The 20,432-nt window shown below is 30.5% G+C and overlaps 1 protein-coding gene across 1 annotated transcript; it reads right to left on the bottom strand.

The window, feature by feature from the left end:
• Nucleotides 1-627: 627 nt before the first annotated feature.
• LOC124368139 (gustatory receptor 68a-like) lies at nucleotides 628-5,994 on the bottom strand. Its single transcript, XM_046825415.1, has 5 exons — nucleotides 5,874-5,994; nucleotides 3,253-3,494; nucleotides 2,489-2,557; nucleotides 1,491-1,580; nucleotides 628-696 (listed from the first exon to the last, which is right to left on the bottom strand). The coding sequence occupies exons 1-5, from the start codon at nucleotides 5,992-5,994 to the stop codon at nucleotides 628-630; spliced, it is 591 nt and encodes a 196-aa protein (XP_046681371.1).
• Between the last annotated feature and the right edge of the window lie 14,438 nt (nucleotides 5,995-20,432).

The raw sequence follows: 20,432 nt of genomic DNA, 5'->3' as shown, positions 1-20,432 counted from the left end.
GATATTATATAACGATAATCACTTATCTCAATGCGGTTTTGGGATAGCAATAGATCAGTATAAGTGCCTATCCGTGGAATATAATGTTTACGAGGAATGCCAAGACAAGTAATTTAGTGTAGTTTGCACTTCTCGGAAGGTTATTTGGGGATGTATCCAAATAAAGCATAAGCCAATTGTGATGTAAAAATGTAACCATTTTACGCTTTATATTCTAACAATTAGGAATCAATGGCACCACACCTGTATTCTTATTGTAGAAAAAAATATTATTCTACTCCTAAGTAAAGCAACAAGGAAAATTTTGAAAGCTGTTTGTACAATATTAAACTTATAATTTGTTTCCAGAAGATATAATTGAAAGTATCAGAAATTATATATAATTGTTTAGTCTCATTTCTAATTTATTTCTAACAAAGTGGTTATTAAGAAATTAAATAGAATAAAAATATCAAAGTGTTTCACATATAGTAACCACACTTTAGGCGTCATATGATGAAACGTAGCAATATGGTATGGTGTTCATTCCGCCACATTTAGTGTGCTATGAGATGTGTTAGATTACAATGCATAATACAAATTCTTAGTAAGTTGATTTCATCAATTCCGAAACTAATGTTCTCTATTCTAGGTAGGTTGGTTCTCGGTCTGGAACTGGATCAGTATCACTAGGTAAGTTGTCACCGCTCCAGCCATCTGTACAGACAGAACACATTCTCAATATATTGTTCAGAGCAAATAAACTTAGCTGATTATACAATTTTCCACTACGTCAGAAATAAATAAAAATATAACGTGACAGTGCAATAATTAATTTTCTATCCATTTGTAAAAAAATGTAATTTCATTGACAACTAGTCATTGTAAGCTGCTAACAGATTTTTATAAAAAATTATTTTTTTTATATTAGAGTTTAATTCTGCGATTTTGTTACTTAAATCTTAAGAAGTCAGGGATATATCATTAACCTTAATTTTGAAATATTAGGGTAAAAGTATTGATCCATATATATATATATAGTTTACTTCAGATGGACACGTATTTGTAAAAATTTTCTATTAATACAATTATACTAATACATATTATCTAATTTGCCTTTGATATACTATATATCTACTAATTTTACCATATGTATTTATTATATGGTCAAATATATTCTTAAAATTATTGGAAAATATAATAAAACTTTTAGATTAAAACTACATTCTTGTAATTTCACTTAACTACACCATCAGCTTCATTATAGACATCATCTAATTAAACATCTTTGACCAATTACAAAATACAAAAAACTAAGTGAATAAGCTTTTAATCCATGGCAGAAATATTGAAGTGTGATTTGCGCAATTCCCGTTACTACAGAGGTGAACCTAAAATGCATTTTACATATTACGTTCGGTGTTCAATAAATAAATAAGCAGGGTGTATTGGTGGGGATAAAAACTCAATTATAAAAGTAAGTGATACATTTATGGATAATAAAGACATACCGATGTGAGTGTCTGATTGTGGATACGGAAAAAGTCGCGAGCAGAGAATCTGGCGTTGTGGTAAGGCAACTGCAGAAGGAAACATTCCAGCTGAAAATACATCGCAAGGCTTAACAAATTTTCTTCGGAACATTTTGTAGGTTATGTTTATGATAATAACTCAAATACATCGTTCACACTTAGCTCTGGTATTATTTCATAATTTTACCATTTATTTTAGTTATGTGTTAAGTTAGTTTTTTTCTGAGCAAGAAACCACATTGCTCATCTCAAAATGAACTTTTACTGACGGTAACACTTTTTCCTTGTTACAAGTGGAAAGCAATATAGCTAATAAACTTTGCCTTAGATAATTATGATTATAGGGATATATTTTAAGAGTTGAGCCCTATTATTCACCATTATTAGGTGTATTGTATCATGTAATTGTACATTTTATTTAGAAGAGTAGACACATAATGAGTTAATTTTTGTCAAATAAACCATAAATATAGCGTACATTTTTATGTAAAAGAGGGTGTGTTTTATTTAACGGGACTTGTCCTACAAATACACAGAAACTCGCATCCAGTCTGATCTATCATACCGTAGGACTTTCCAAAATTTGGCCGGTAAAACCTCTTTTACACATCAAACACTCAAGAAAGTGAGTTCTTCGGCACCTCAGTAGAGGTAGAGGTATTAGCCATCTCAATCTTTAACCCTCTACGTCAACTTATTCAAAACTTTTCAAGCGCATTCACATAAACATTGCATACCGGTCTTCACCAAAAGTTCAGGAAATAATAAGTATTTATTTTCAACATGTCTAATTCCTAAAAATAAATGCAGTTAATAAATATCTCTTAAGATTTAAGGATACTTCTTATTTTAGCTTCCCTTTACTGAAAAACCCGATTTATATATTAATACAACTTATTTAAGTTTCAAATCAATTATACGTATCAGTTCATTAAACTGAATCTCTCATGAGGGAACAATACAAGTGTTGTCATTACCTGATTCCTGAATTTCGGATCCATATCTTTGTTTATCAGCTTGCAAATCATTGAAAATATCATGTCAGCCTGCAAAAATATCAATGATTTCAACATCAGTGCATATTTATAATAATTTTCTTTTTAGGCTGTATTATTACGATATTAAACTGTATCAGTAGATTAGGTTTTATATACCATTATTTGTGCTAAAATATTCTATTGATTCTCTATTTAGGCTTAAATGGGTGCAATAGGGTTTTGAATGCAAATAGTAATCAAAGAAGGAGGGAAAGTTGTTTACTTCCTTTAACTATAAAATATATTTTAATAGCATATATATTTCCCCAGATCATTAATTTATTATGTTAGAGTTCCTATATTACTGACACAGTATGATATCAATTATATATATATATATATATATATATATATATATATATATATATATATATATATATCATACATAACACCCAGGACGTAAGGTATTTATTGAAAGCATGGGCAATAAATCTTTTTCTATATAAATAATGCTTTAAGGAAACATGTATTTAATATTATTTGTTTTAACGATGAAGAAGAAGAAGTGTTTCAAGTGTAATAGAGAACTTTAGAATTTTTTATAGACTTATTTTAACTCTCTTACAAGTATTAGCACAGGGGAATTAGTTTGATAATTTGTAAGATCGTAAATATAGCTACATAATACGTAAAATAATCAACAGTTATTATTATCTTAATAGAGGACTATCCGAGTTAGTGACTTCCGTGCTAGATTTCACAACCAGAATCGTATAGCGGATGAGAATTAGGACCCCCACTGCATCTCTAGTCAAGGAAACTATGTCACCAGATCTGACATGTATGAAGAAGAAGTAGGACCTAATGGTGACGTGAACAAATAAAGAGAACAAAACGGCCATCAGCTGATCGCAGTTGAAGTCATTAGCCTGGTGTACGGTGTCACACAGCATACAATATGTGATCATCAGAGTCCTCAGTTTCTTGAATTTAGAGACGGTACTACCTAAAATCACACAATTAAATACTGTAAATAATACTTTTTCAGTAAACACATTAGAATATTCTTCGATGTATATACTTATGTTTAACCTTCTACATAGTGAGAAACTGTGGCTTATATATGTTTCTGATCCTCATTTTATCTATGAATTAACATAGTGGCCTTGTAAACTAGAAACAACCATGTCTTGTCACCTGGCACCTATATTCGGCGTTATAAGTTATATAACAGCAGGCAAAACCTAACATTTAAAAATTCGAAGGTTTCCTCAGATAAACCTTTAGACCTTTAGTAACACAAGATCTTTTAGTAACATTGCAACATTTAATTTTATCTTTCTATTTATTTTATTAAATCTAAGTAAATTTACAGTTTAAAGACAATTGAGATTTAGCTGCAGTTTGGACAGTAAACTTGTTACTTTAACATTAATTAAAAGCAGTGTATTTAAGTAGCTACACAATCCAATAAATGGGTTTAGTTCAGTACGACCTGAGTTTCAGTAACTATTACAAATCTATAATTTGATAAAAAAAAGCAAGGTTTGTTTTTATTTTGGAGAAAATCTATTAAGTCAGAGGCTTTCAGAACCTCTACCCTCCATATATATTATAAAGTAGGACGTGTACATGCCTTGTAAAAACAATAAAATGATTTTACATGTGGAAATGCGTTCTTAGAGAATTATTTAACTCCTTTTTTGACGGGTTGGAAACTCAGCTGATTCCCCTATGGAAATCAGCTGGTAAAAGATTATAATGTAAACCCAAAGATTTTTCCTTCTAACTCTCAATCTAAACTGTAACATGTGGTAATATGACTTTCAGAATCTTATTCACGTTAATGAAAATCGTAGAATTTTAGGAATACGTAAAGACTGAGGTGACTACTAAATTACATCTCAAGAAATTTTTACAATTTTCCAAGATATGTGTATAGTTTAAATATGGAGATTCTTTCTGAGCTTGCTGGAGATATTCTATTGAGATTGTTCTACCATCTTCTCAAATAATGATACCCGTTTGCTTTCATGTTGTCTAAGCACTAAGGATGGTCATCAAAAGACGAGTATTATAACATTTATGATACTGATTGACTGCATACATTATATTCACTTACATATAACCTAATACGGTTAAAATATTCCTTGAGATAGGAATAATGTACGCCATTTTATGAGTTCTTTATTTAGTTTTTATCTTCTCCGTCTTGCAAGTCTAAAGTAATTCAAATGAATAAATTTTTGTTTGATTTCTTCAACAATGAGTGTGTTGTCCTAGACGTTGATCATCTTATGTGATTTATTAGCGCTAAAATGAGTGAGTGAGTTGCCTTTCATCTATAAAATTTAAATTGAATGAATCAGAAAAGTTGAAATTTTACACTGATTGATTACAGCTACGAACTGATCGCAATATGAAATTTTTTAAGCAAATCTTTAGTTTCTTAAAAATCCAGCCCAAGATTAAAAAATTAAATGCAGACCTATATTTTTGATAGTGTAAAAGTTAATATGACAAATTGTACTTAAGCTTAAGTTAAAATGTGTTCAAAATATGATTGATTCAGAACGGCATGTTCAATTTCCAAAACCTTAGGCGTGATTAGTACCATCTGCAGGTATTCTTAGTAAATACTCTACATCTCAGTTTTAAAACGTTGCTGTTTTGATTTCTAGATGTTATTCAAAGTCCATTACTCGACACTGTATGAGGTAGCATTATAAACGTAATATTATTCTTTGGTTTACGCAACACTTGTTATATCAGACATCAGTCTTCTAGTTTAAACCATACCGACACGTTTAAATACTTTTCTTCCCTTAACTTAACAATGGATTTATAGTGAAAATAAACCATGAGCCAAAAGGTGATGTACTTAAACTGACAAGTTTTATTTACGAAACTGTATAAATAATTAGCAATAAGCTAACTTGAACAAAGAAGAAAGCTTTAACTTGTCAAAGTTCACAAACTGTAATACAGAAGCTATTTCGATCATAGCTATTTGATTGTTGGGTAAGCTCAAGCTAATCTCAAGAAACCTATGTCCTTTCGATTCACCCAGGCAGAAAACTGTAGAAGTTCAAATTTTTGCCAGTTTCGGTATAATATGTTGATTTAATATGGTATTGAAACAATATTTCTGTGTGATATGAACCGGAAGATTTGATTTCGAATATGAACTTAAGTAAACGTATTAAAATAACAGTAACAATTACGTACTTTCTAATTTACATATCTATCCTTTTATTTTAATACCACCCTTTTTTATTCCTCCCTTTAAAGAAGAATAAAAAAATCACCAACTATTTAAATTATGTATTGTATGAAATATGGCAACATCAGACATGCTGCGCTTCATCATAGTTTGTTCTGTTGCAGATAATCTCCTCTCGCATCTTGACGTTAGCTATCTTGAAACCCATGGTGATACTTTGTGTAGCTGAAGAATGTGATGTGGAAGCTGCCATAATTTGCAGAGCCACGAAGTCCAGAATCATTGCGAGCTTATAGGTACTATATGTTTCATAATCTAACATTTCGTTGCTTATAATTATGTAAAGAATGGTGGTAGAGAGAACTTCTTGTAAGGAGATTAATACTAAACTCCATATGAACCCAGCTATAGAAAATGTCATTATTTTGAGTGTTTTAGGCTTCGAAGTAATTCTCATTGGCAGACCTCCAAATGCACGCCAAATCCAAAAGATATAACTTGGAATATGCTTCACGGTGTGTGTGACGCTGTTGCATATTTCCTACAAGAAACCGTCTAACTTGGTAATAATAGACACAATGTTATGCATTATTAGATTTGATTTATCAAAATAGATTGTATTGAGAATTGATCAAAACTATTCATTGGTTTATCCTTTATTGTTGAACACCATTTTCATCAAATTCATGTGATTGCTGTTGGTCGAATTTACTTCTTTACTCAACAAACTAATGCTTAACGCTGTGTTTACATGTCAGATTGCCAAGCGGCACTTATTTACATTTAACATCAATAATAGAAACCGAAAGTAAATACATATAAAGAAAGTGCTTACAACATTGTAATATAATCTTAAAATAACAAGTAAATTGGTAAAAAGTAACCATCAAAGCTATAATAATTCAGCTTTCAGAATATACACCTAATTTAGTATGATTTAATACTATGGACAGACTCGAAATAAAACATAATGCAAAATAAAATTGTACATAGCTTTTATTGCAACTAATACAAATAATACTATACAATAAAGCCACTTATTTAATAATTTACTAAATAAAAAAAAACCTTAAAAATGTTATATTAAAGTCAGAATATACTTTTTTCCAATTATTGCACTATTGCATTTAGAAGCAACTGGAATAATAATAATAAAAATAATGGATTGATTTGAAACAACAATAAGTATTACTATAAAAAGTTATAAATGCTGTAGTTACTTCGGAATGTTAAGGAATGGGTTACAAGCATGGAATGCGATTCACTGAAATGCAGAGCATGAACTACAGCATATAATAGCACGCAACCGTGTTGTTACACTGCGGCAAGGAACGGTATGCGGAGACATGGACCTGTTAGTCCCAAACTAAATAGATATACAGTATTTGATAAAAACTTTCGTGCATTTCTCAGGCATTCTTTTAGAATCATCTTTAACAGTTTATTTTCCAAAAACCGTTGCTCATTTAAAAAATATTGGTATACATTCTTGAAGCTCCTGTCTTATTGGAAAGTATCTATTAATTTAAACAAACTCTCCAATAATATAAAGTTTTTATTTGTGTGAGTCCGAAGATGTAATCATTGAGTACGAAAGGCCTCACAAAAATAAAAAGTTTATATTATTGGTGAGTTTGTTTAAATTAATAATTATTGGTATATTTGAGGTATTAAACACCAACTTAATCAAAAGAATAGATTTTATATCAGGGATAGAAAAAGTTTTCTTCATGTTATGACTTTTTCAAACTCATCCTTAAATTAAAGTTTAGAACTAGACCTTATCACTGGAAATTTGGTTTTTGATTTAGTTGAACTTCTTACGGAATACAGAGGTAATATTAAGAGTATCTGGTGAGCGTCAGAAATTAATGGTGATTGAAGGAATCTCCTGAACGGGAATACTATACTTTGAGACTGGGAATAATATATTGGGTACAATATCCAATATCAATAAATATGTTTTCTTCCCAGCGAGTATTACACAGACAAAGGACCATTTTAACAGATTCAGAAATCATTTAGGTGATTACGGTGTGTACTAAACCTAAGAATAATGCCAATATTGGAACTTAATATCAGTTATTTAAAATCACGACATTCATGAAGCAATTTCAAATTTATCATACAGTTTTAGAAGCAATTATCAATTTGGGATCACAATATTGACAATAGTGTTGTAACTGACGCTTCTAAACTGAGTTAAATATAGATACCACTTCTGATCCGACATTCAAACTTTGGTTTAAAAACAGCAAGGAACTTGAGAGCCAACGTACATAGCAGAAGCATAGAACTAGTTTGTATTTATCATTAACTAACTTTATCGCATAGAAATAAATCAGTTGTCGGCCTTTCTAATTTTTATGAATGTGTAAAGTAAAGTAAAATTCTCATTTTCCAGGTGAAGTTAGGGCTAAGAAGCCCTCTCCAACAATTAACCTGGGAACAACGGCTTAAAGGTGACTTCCGAACCACCACCTATGGCCGGGCAGGCGTGCTACTTCCAAGGACAGGATCGCTCAGCGGTCTACCATTCAAGCAACAGCCATGCTCGACGTTGATTGATCTGTTTATCTTGCGATAACATTACTATCTTGCGATAACCATTGTACCCGCTACACTGCGCCATTGGAAAAAGAATGGTGGATGCTTTATAGCGAATAAAAAGGGTTAAAGATATTAAGTCATTGTTTTCGGTAGATATAATGTTTCTTAGCTTAGCATACTAGAAACCAACCGTCTGTTAAAAAATAAATTCCACTTTTTCATACTTTTCTATTTAAAGTATGTCATTCTTTCTCTATTTGCCTAACAAATTTATAATGTTTTATGAAGGTATTAAGTTTATAGAGTTAAGCAAAATATATTCTTCAACAACGTTTATAGTTTGATAATTTTACCAATTATAATCTCATATTTCGATCTCGACTTAAACAAGCGTAGCTAACGACAGATGTATTTCTTAACGAGGAAACTACTTTATCGATTTAAAATATAACCATTTTGGGTGGTTGTACAGACATTCATATTTTTCACCTGTTAGTTGACACAGTCCAATCTACACATGTGCTTATTATTCATAAAGATTTTATTGAACGTAAACTTTCCTTCTACTTCTAAGACCTCTATATTCACCCCCATTTAATAAAATATATTCACCCCCAACTCTTTCTAATAATGCAATATTCAGATACGATTTATAAAAGGTGTTTGACAAAAAAACAACTATTGAGAGGGTTTTTTTTTATTTAAATAGTTTGCCAAATTCTCTTGTCATACTAGCAGGATAAAAAACCGTTCAAACGTTAAAATGTGTTCTTGCTTTAAAACTGGTTTAGTGGCTAGTCGTAATGGTCTTAGCGTAACAACTAACTTGATTTCAAATATCTTTTAAAAACTTCCCAGTTTAATTTTGTAAGTTAGCTTTCAAGCATCAGAACATTCTCATTATGTTAATCAATTGATTAAACTGCAAATTGTAGTAGAGAAATATATCATTCATTATAGTATTTAGTTTGTTAAAACTGCTTCTGGATGGTGAGGGTGTAAATTCAATAGTATCATAAAACTTCAGTAAGACGTGACCAATTTTTAGTGACATAAAACTAATAGCGTACTAATAACGAGTCCGAATTGTCCGTACTAATAACGACCAATAAGGAATATCTGACTAATAATGCATATATAAAGACCTCCCTTATATAAATGTTAATATAACAAATTTATAAGCAATGAGATTTGACAAATACGAATGGCTTGTGACTTAAAAAGTAAAAAAAAAAAACATGAAACCTGACCATTAACGGATGCCTACCAAATGAGATGTCACAACGAATCACATCTTAAAGTAGTGTTAGTGAATTTGCCAGATCCTAGTAATTAATATTTTTTATTTCACAAACAGTATTTACAAAAAATGTCTTTTTTAATTGTACCTTAAAATGTAATATTATTCTTTTGTTTGCAATGTGTGGTGTGAGGCGTAGACAATAGGGTATACCTCAAATCTTCGTTGAATTCGCAAAACACAATTCAGCAATCTAGAAACCGATATAGTGGCTATAAACGGGGTTATATTGGCTTCACGCTAGGATAGATGGAAATATACTGTCTATCACGAGTAATCATGACATCATTGTGGTGGTTTTATTTATTTATTCACGTCTAAGGATTTCTAACTAACCCAAGAAGTATTTACATTACAAATGTTTCCAATACTTAAGATCAGTAATGTTATTTTATTTTTAATTGAAAACAAGAATTTTTTATACAGTAGTACTCATGTTCATAGTATGGCTACTACATATGAATAACTAATAACTAACCTCTAAAGATTGAATCTTGTCAGACAGATACATTCATACAGATACATAGAGTTACTATGTAATTTATATAATATTTAATCTCGAGCTTTATCGTAAAAGCATATATGAAGTGTGTTTTAAAACTACAAACAAACAACTTTACAAACTTTTGGGTAGTAGTAACGATTTTAAATGGCTTGAATGATGAAATATAATTTCTGCAAAAATGTAACACACTCCAATTAATAACTTTAATTTAGTACATATTTAATGGAATTAAAATATATAAATGTATAAACACTGTTGCAGTGTTGCAATTATACTGCTTTGGAATGTATATACTACTGATACATATTATTATTGATATGTGTACATTTTTTATTAGTTCATTTGGCCTTATTTACTTAATTGTACTTAAAAATGTTCTTGGCCTTTTGATTACACTGGTCGTTTTACCTGCAGTGATATTTTTCGTTGTTGTCTTGGAAAATAATTAAAAAATGAAACAGAATTATAATGTCAACTGCAAGTAAATAACGTTACCTAATTATTAAATTCTCAACAATTTAGATTAGAACTATTGTAAAAAATATATAACGTGCAATACTGCAGGGAAGAAGTTATAGTATATAACGAGATTTACAATAATAAAGTAAGTAGACACTATCAAATATTGCATTCACTCATAACAAGTAAGTATTGTAGCCCCTTAACGAATTCATTAAAGAAATTTGGGAGCGTGTTGAGGTCGGAAAACTGAATTCTTGTCACGGATTTGTCAATTTTTGTTAAAGTCATTCAAACACAACGTTGATTTTTATTCACATATCATCATTTTTGAAACTTTAAATATAATTTCAACAGTTAAAAGTACATTTCATAATGTTTGATAATCTATTATTATAATTTGTTAAAAAAAAAAAATAGTTAACTTGCTTTTGAAAAATTTTTACGGATACAAGGACTTAAAATTAAGGAAGCTGACTTAGATAACCCCTACTAAATAATTATCCAAAATGATTCATTAAACGATAGTAAAGCCTTCACATGAGGGGATGAGAATAATGTTATTTATGTCTGTCTCTGTCTACCTGTATATGTAGACGATATCTCCAGGGGAAATTATTAGAGTTGGAATTCCATATTGATATTTTTCTATACAACAAACAACAAGTTCGGTTATGATTCATGCCACTCCTTCAGTTTGGCTGAGCGTCAGTGAAAGCTTTTACACTAATAATATAGGTAACTACGAAAAAAGCGAGAACAATGCAGAATAAAATAAATATTAAGGAAGCAGAGTGCAATTATGACATTTTAAGAAGTGCCATAACAGTTTTAACAAATACAAAATGGAATAGAGATTTTTGCACTGTCTTAATATACGTCATTTATTTTATTATTAAGGAGAGTATTGATAAACCTTTTCCTTACTACTTGTTTTATTGTAGCATAGCCGATTCCATAAATGATTTCCAAAATAATTTTAGTAGTTTAGAGAAAAACGTATTCCAGTATAGGTATATATTGTGTTAAATAAGGGTTGTCACTGTAACGAATATATTATGTGCTTTAAAACAAGCTCTTACCTGTGGCTTCAAACGCGATTTTCAAAATTTAATTAATTATACTACTTAGTAAAATAATGTAGATGTAAAATGAGGTGTATTAAATATTATAATCGTAAATATGCATCCTTTAAGGTATATCCACTTACATCTTTAAGTTACAGTAAATGCAAGTGTTCAAAAATAATGGTGTCATAGAATAACTTGAAAATTATATAAGGTTTTGAACATGTGGAAGAGTTCTAGTACACATTCATTATATTTAAAACGTCAAATTTTAGTCTGTCTTGTCGTCCCTTCAAATAAATACTAATACACAAGTCACAAAAACCTAAATTCATCAAAAATCGTTTATTTCCAGTCCTTTTCATATACTTTCAGTTAAAAATATATTCTGAACCATAGTATAGTTTGCCTAGATGTTGCAAAGAAAAGAAAACATATCTACTGAGAGACTAACTCGATTATTAGTTGCCTATTTCCGGCTGTTAAGTTTTTTTACTACTCCAAACAAAAAAACCATGCATGAATGTAGCTCTTTGTTAGATTACAATCAAATTACGTCTAATTCCAATTCTTATACTCTAGTTTTGGTATAAAATATGTTCAGGACCAAAATTGAGTTTCCCTAGTTGTCCTAACGAAGAAAATAATAGACGCGTACATACCTCGGCCTAAATAGCTTTTTACGAGCTAGGAATATATCCTACCTCATTTCTAGCTACTTTCAGTGTAAGGCGAAAATATTTATTAGGTTCAGGCAATATTCCAAAATAATCGTTTATGAGTTTTTCGGTTACAGATTTCTTGTTGTTTTTTGGATAGTAGTCAGGTAAATAATGGATTCTTGAGACATGCATGTTTAGATATCAGGTTTTTATAAGTTACTGGTAACAATTTAGTTAATATTGAAATGTTTTTTAGTACGTGATATGAAAATATTTACAACCTTGATCATTGAATCAATCTAGAAAACGATTCATATATTAAACTTCATTTCTGTCTAAATTACACTACTGATATTTTAAATTAATGAGAGATCTCAGCCAGATTTTTCGAATCTTACGTAAATGTGACTACACATGTTTGCCTTTAGGAATCTTGTATTATGAAACATAAATTATAAAATTATTTCTGAGTTCCAAATCATCCCAGGTTACTTTTCCAATCCGTCTCTTCTTAAAAAAAATCTTTCAAATAATTCTCTTCATATTTTAATTCAGATTTTACAATGAATTAGTATAATTTCAAAATTTTTCTAAATTATCAATTGACCGCATATTTAGCAAATCATTTAAATTTATAAAATTATCGAATTGTTTCTAAAATGAGACTGCACCGTATCAAATTTCAAATATTTAATATTCATGAAATACTTACAATTTCAATTACGGTACTGAGGGATACAACACATAACCATTACTAACTAAGTTCTTAATGTAGGGTTGTAGTGTTAAACCAACTTTAGCCTTTGTATAGCTCTAGAGCGAGCAAGAACATGTTGCGAACTTTAATTAAACTGTTGAAGATTTCATTAGCAATTTAGAGCCTACCCTGTTCTGTATTACTCATTACTGATTGAAATTGGGATATACAAATTGAAGCATTATTAGGTAGTATTATTACATTGAATTACGTTCTCCCGCCAGAACGTAAATCGAATTTTTTTGCGAACCCAATTTGTAATCGCAAATAATGGAACCTGTGTGAAATATACTATACTTGAATATATTTAGTTACTTAATCAAATTATTGGAGGGATTTCAATTAATACGCAGTAACAAATAGCTTACAATTCAAAAGTGCATAATAATTTTTTATAATGTACATATTTGATACTTTTATTACTACCCCTTTCATAACTTTTAATATTCCTTTTAAGTCTGAAATAAAAAATAAAGTAGTATTAGGTGTAAATTATAAAAAAATAAAGCTATTACTGTTTCTATGTAAGGTTTTTTTTATTTAATCTTATTACCGATAAATATGTTTGACAATTGACTAATTCCGGAGGAAATAGGATTGTTCCGGACATTTCAAAATCGTTTTGTCATAAAAATCTGTAAAATAAAGTTTTGAGATCAGCAATCTCATCTCTTCCTCAGGTAAACAAATAACCTAACATATAAATACAAAAAAAAATTAACCAAATACTATACTATTTAGTATACTATAACCAAAAAATAAAATACTAAACAGCCGGTGATTGCAGATCTTTTTTGAATTGATTTTTTTTATTATTGTTTTGTTTTTTATTAAGTGCATGTTTGAGAGTTGGTCTGCATGGAGCAGATACGTAATAGTGTTTTATGACTATACTTTTGTACTATCATTATCTTACCGTTACCATTTAAGTTGGTATTATAACTGTAAAGATAAACAAAATATATTATGAAATAAATCCAATATTAAAATAATCTAACGTTACAAAGTATTATTTGACAACAATATGAACGTTTTCACATTTGTAATATTATTTACTACATGTATAATTATTAGTTTCCGTAAATTATGTTAAGGTAACCATGTACACAAATAATCGAATTTTTGAACATTTTTTTTATTTTCCTATAAAATTCTCTGTGTTTTTCTGAACAATTTGATATATAATACATATACATTAGTCAAATAATAAGCTAGGAAAAATAGAAATACATTGTTCAGTCAGTGACAATTATTTTACTTTTCGAGTATGCACTAAGAGCCCAGTAGCATGATTTTATATAGTAAGCTGTAAGACAGGTGAACAGTTGTATTCTGTAGCCTTTGGATTTGTCTATCTATTCCATCTGTCAGCATTATTTAGAACAGCTGATTGTTCAAGTGACAATACTTTTGTAATATTGTTTGTTTACATAAACAGTGTTTGTATTTAGTGAGCTAACTGCAGTGTTTAGTGTATTTACAATGCATAGAATAAGAAAGTTTGGAATAAATAAGTATAAAGGGAACCAGTTTGATTCACAATCAAAATCAACAACATCTAACTTATCCAATGTTAGTAGTTCTCCAGTTTCTAACCCTGTCTCAAATGTAGGCTCTACGCCTAGTTCTCCTGATGATGGTGAGGTAAGATGTTTTGATCTTTCTGCTTCTGAGAATAAGCTTCGATATGTGAAACTGTGTGGCAATAAATATGATTACCTACCAGATAAAAATACCAAAGGGAATTTCATTATTGACTTGGAGGTGTTGAACAATAACCTATCATTATTTGTAAAATGCAGTGAATGTGATGGCACAAATTGTGTTGAAATCGTTGAGAAATCTATACATAGGAAAGGTCTAGCTGTTATGTTGGTTTTGTTATGCAGTATCTGTGGATCTGAAAAGCCTTTTTACAGTAGTAAGATAACACCAAAAAATGCATTTGACATCAATGTGCGCTGTGTTTATGCCCATCGTTCTATAGGAAAAGGTAAAGCAGCAGCGGAAACATTGTGCGCTGTAATGGACCTGCCACGACCACCTACCAGATTTCAGAAATATAATAAAATAATTAGTGATTCAATTGAAGAAGTAGCGGAAAATATAATGATTGAAGCTGCTCGTGAAGCAATAGCAGAAAATGACGATGACCAAAATATAGCTGCATGTTTCGATGGGACATGGCAGAAACGAGGGCATAAATCACTGAATGGCGTGTTTACTGTTACAAGTATGGACACTGGCAAGGTATTAGATGCTGTTTGTTTATCTAAATACTGTTGCTGTAGTATCAAAAAGAGATTGTCTGACACACATGATGAACAATGTACCAAGAATTTTGAGGGTTCTAGTGGTGCCATGGAGGTAGCTGGAGCAAAACAAGTTTTTGAAAGGTCCCATACTCGAGGTTTACGCTATGTAAAATATTTGGGTGATTGTGATAGTAGTGCTTTTCAGTCTGTTATTGAGTCCAAACCATATGGTGAAGATGTAATAATAAGCAAATTGGAATGTGTTGGACACATACAAAAAAGAATGGGGAGTAGATTGCGAAGGCTCAAGACAAAAATGCGAGGTGAGATGTTATCGGACGGAAAACCTCTGGGTGGAAAAGGAAGATTGACAGATCAGGTGATTGATAGCTTACAAGTGTACTATGGTAAGGTTATTCGAGACAACACTGATAGTGTAGAAAATATGAGAACAGCAGTTTGGGCCACTTACTTTCACAAGATCTCCACTGACGACCTACCCCAACATGAACTGTGTCCAAAGGGCGTACAGTCCTGGTGCAAATACCAAAGGTCAAAAATTACTGGTGAAAGGTACAACCATAAGCACAATGTACCAGAAGCTGTGATGAATGTAATAAAACCTATATTTCGAGACCTCACATCATCAAAATTATTGAAAAAATGTGTTCATGGCCGAACCCAAAACTGCAACGAATCGTTAAATAACGTGATTTGGACCAGAATGCCAAAAAACAATTTTGTAACCTTATCTACATTAAAAGTAGGTGTATGGGATGCCATAATAACATTCAATACAGGAGCCCTAGGAAAAGTTCAAGTGTTACAGAAACTTTGCAATGAAGCTGGTAGAAACTGTGTTATAGGCCTACAACATATCGACCAAATAAGGATTTTGGAGGCTAAATATGCCAATAAAATTAACAGTAAGACCAAGAGGAAAGCCAAAAGAAACCTAAAAAGGAACAAAGAAGACAAAGAAGATGAATCAACTGTGCAATATGGTGCAGGAAACTTTTAGTTTTTAAGGAACCACATAAAGACAGTTTTTGCCTCTAACGAAAAATCAACTTTTTTATAGGTAGGTACCATTTTTTCCTAAACTAATAGTTTGATTTACCTGATTTTTTTACAGAGTTACTGGATACAATTTCAAACAATGTTAACCTAGTTTAATTACCAAATTAGTCCACAGTTATTAATAAAAAATATATAAATTTATAAAAGTGAAATTTTTTTTAAAGTTTACAAAAAATAATTATTATTTTGAATTAATAATAGGTTAAAATTGTAGATACATATATAAATTATGACAGGAAAAAATTTCCTTGCTCTACTATTTATAGTTTGTTTTTAAATGGTACCCAAAGTTGTCCAATTTAACATTGGCGGGATAGGGCGTACATGGTTACCTTAACATTTTCAATGGTTTGCTGCCATTCGCCAATCAATGCAATCTTAAAACAACCATTCTGTAATTAATTAGCTCAACCCATAGTAGTGAGAATACCGTGTTTCCTTGGAATATTTTAAATAAATCTTAAGTTTCTCTATAAAAGAATAATAATTTATTGTATATTTATAATCCTATTTTAATACATTATTTTAAAGTAAATCTAATAGGTGATATAGCTGTATTCTTATTTTTCATAACAGTTGCTTTCTAGATATGTACATTATAAAAAGTGAATACAAAACCCGAAAATTTAGTTCAAGAAAACATTTTTATTTCGAATTTTGTTATCTGAATAAGTAGAATAATTATTTTTAATAGTTTTTCATGTATATCTTGTAAATATTATTATAGCTATACACTACATCCTAAAAAATAGTATACGGGTAAAATTAACAACGAGAAAGTCTTTGTTCACTAAACAGTTTCTGAACTTGTACATAAAACTGCGAAATGTTTACATTAATTTTGGAAGATAACGAAATTCGAAATCAAAGGATCTTTATATCAAAATCCTTTTCATGTCATACCTATCCAGGATCCTTTAGCTCCTGAGTCACAAGGATTTCTAATATAATAAAAAAATGCTGGTAATATTAAAGGAGAAACAGTATTCTTATGTCATTTCATAATATTCACGAATAATAAAATTAGTGAAATTACAATTATTGCATTTTTCCGTAAAAAAGTGTACGATTATATTATCGAACGTACGATATATTATTTGTAAGTCAATCCTGGTTCAAGTTTAAATATGAGATAGCACTTGGACTATATCACTTTAACGAAATTAACATGGCTTTGGAGTTAAAAATAAAATAAATAACTGAAACAAATATTCCATCACCTACACTAAAATTTACATTTTTATTTCTTTTAAAGCACTAATATTTGTATTATTATTAGCCATAATCTGCTTATTTTTGAGGGTGTGTGCAAGTATTTTTAGTATATATACAAAACGTTTGCTTTATTTTCAAGAAGACAAACATTCTCTTTTTATGCAATGCCTGTGTTATAGGAAAAATGAACTCTACAAGACAGAAGTCAAGCAAGAGCTTAAACAACATGCCATACCCAAAACAATGAAAATAGAACACTAAATATTGCCTCGCCTCTGTATTCGCTCACGTAACTTTTTTGAATCCTGCGTGTAATTTCTCGATAAGCGTAAAATTTTCTTTAATGGGTTTTCTATAATTATTTTGCACATATTTATGGCAGACTGAGGATATCAATTTTTTTATATGAGAAATAAAGAAGGAGCCGCATACTCTATGTTAGACAGAGCAAAAGTCTGGAGCTCAGAAAAAAGGGGGGTTAGAATTAAAAGTAAATCATCTTGTTAAACATGAATTCGCTCGGTTTCTCATAAATAAGTGCAAAAGAAAAACCTTATATAAACCTAAAGTTCATTTTACTAAGTCAAATACTCTTCATTGACTATATATCAATCATCTTTATATTATAATTCATTATTGAAGAAACTAAATAAAGTTTCATTTTGTTTTCAGCTTTTGTCATTGTTTGTACACTTCTTTTGTTGTTAAATTACTTTCTCCTGAATTAAGTCATTAGCTTTAAAGAAGCATATACAGTTTCGTTCCCAGAGATATCGTTATATAAACTTAAGCATAATATAATATAATACTACGCTATGCAGTACATACTAGATTTAATCCATTTATTTTTAAAACGTTATTATAGTTATATTAACAGATATATTGATAAAACATTGATCCTTTTTTACACGTAAACTAGTGTCATCAGTCTTTTACAGCAGTCTAAGCGTGTACAATAACTTTTCTGGTAAATTCTTACATTAATTTTTGTTGAATATATTTTAAAATATTTTAGTACCTAATAATTTACTAAAAATATTGTGTAATAGTCAGCCAAATAATTATCTCTAGATTATTATTAATTTTGTTAAAATAAAATACTGTCTACGAAACTAAAACCAAATATTTGTGTTATTAGGTAAAACATTAAATAAGTCACCTAATCCTTTTACTTATCTTAGCATTTATAAATTTGTGCTCTTTTTATTACTAGATAACCTATTCTTTGTTTGAAGGTTATTTTTGAATAGGTTATTTTTGTTTAAATCACGTCTCAAAGAAGACCAAACATTAAAGGATAGAACTAAACTTCCCGTGCCAGTAATTATGGAACTGTTAGAACTATGCACTCAATGCAATTATTTTGAGTTAGAGGGTAAAATTTACCGTCAAGATGAGGGGATGGCAATGGGTTCTCCACTGTCTCCTATTTTCGCCAATATCTTTATGGAGGAATTTGAGCGAAAAGCTTTGGCTTCAGCTCAGTTCAAACCGAAGATTTGGTGGAGGTATGTGGATGATACCTTTGTTATTTTTTCTCATGGAGACATTGAATTAAATAATTTTTTGAATCACATTAATAGTATTTCTCCTTCCATCCGCCTCACAATGGAAGTGGAAGTCCAAAACAAGCTTCCCTTTTTGGATGTGTGTGTATTAAGAGATAGGGATGTCCTTAAGACGACTGTTTTTCGAAAGATAACACACACAGGAAAATATTTAAATTATCAATCCAACCATCAAAAATCTGTCAAAGAAGGAGTAGCCTACTCGTTGTTTGATAGAGCAAAGAGCTTGTGCTCAGATAAAGATGGACTAAAAGAAGAATTTAAGAAAATTGAATCGGATCTCAGAAGCAATGGATACCCTCAATTAGTAATTAATAAGTGCAAACGAACCAGAAGAATCATTCCTGAGTCAGAAAAACAGAATTGTGATAAATTTGCGTTTATGTCAATCCCTTATGTGCCGGGATTATCGGAGAAAATTAGAAGAGTAGGTAGAAAGTACAACATTAGAACCGCGTTTAAAACACACAACACTCTTAGACAAAGTCTCGTAAAAACAAAACCAAAAAATGGCACACAGGATTCCAAAAACTGTGTTTACAGTATAAAATGTAGCTGCAATAGGGAATAAATAGGCGAGACAAAAAGACCACTAAACATAAGGATAAAAGAACACAAAGAAAACACGAGAAAGGGTTTCACAGAAAAGTCAAAAATTGCACACCATTGTTGGTCCGAAGACCATCATATGAATTGGGATGAAGCCCACATAATACATCGGGAACCACATTTCTTCAAAAGGAAATTAATTGAGGCAACATACATTAAATTGGCAGACCAACCAATCAGTCAACCATCAGTCGAGATTAGGCCGCTTTGGTTGCCAATTCTAAAAAATGAACTAAAGAGAATACCAAAAGTATCAAACGGATCGGATATTTGCAATAAACCAATGCGGAGTCACAATATGGTTTTAAGAAGTTCATCTCGCATGAACCAATAATAACGAAAGGGCCCATTCCTGTTCCCCTTCCCTTGTATTTCCGCCATCTTGTTTTAGCCGGCCGTCACGATTACCATTGGCTACCCCCTCTGGTCAGTCGTAAATGGTTAGTAGACGAGTGAAGACATATTGTGACCTGTATTCCGTAGTTAAGTTTAATGATTGGTGTTTTGTATAGTTTTTTTATTAAGTGCATGTCTTTAGTGTTAGTGAAGTTGACATACAACATGTAGGTTGTGATTCCTGACTCAGGCGTGCCACAACGCTTTAGTAAGATTTGTTTATTTTTAACCTAGTTTGTAATTATGTATTAGGTTAGTTCTTTACCTGAAGAAGAGATCAGATTGCAGATCTCGAAAC

Source organism: Homalodisca vitripennis, chromosome 8 (genome assembly GCF_021130785.1).
Source record: "Homalodisca vitripennis isolate AUS2020 chromosome 8, UT_GWSS_2.1, whole genome shotgun sequence".
Classification (NCBI taxonomy): Eukaryota; Metazoa; Arthropoda; class Insecta; order Hemiptera; family Cicadellidae; genus Homalodisca; species Homalodisca vitripennis.
Note: the sequence above shows the minus strand (reverse complement) of the source record. Positions and strands in the feature narration are given on the sequence as shown.

Excerpts from the sequence above, each read along its gene's own strand:
- LOC124368139 (XM_046825415.1), bottom strand. The coding sequence starts at position 5,994 with ATGATTCTGGACTTCGTGGCTCTGCAAATTATGGCAGCTTCCACATCA. Across the intron at positions 2,558-3,252 it reads TCATCCGCTATACGATTCTG|GCTGACATGATATTTTCAAT; the intron begins GTTGTGAAATCT and ends ATATTTTTGCAG. Across the intron at positions 697-1,490 it reads ACAATCAGACACTCACATCG|ATGGCTGGAGCGGTGACAAC; the intron begins GTATGTCTTTAT and ends CTGTCTGTACAG.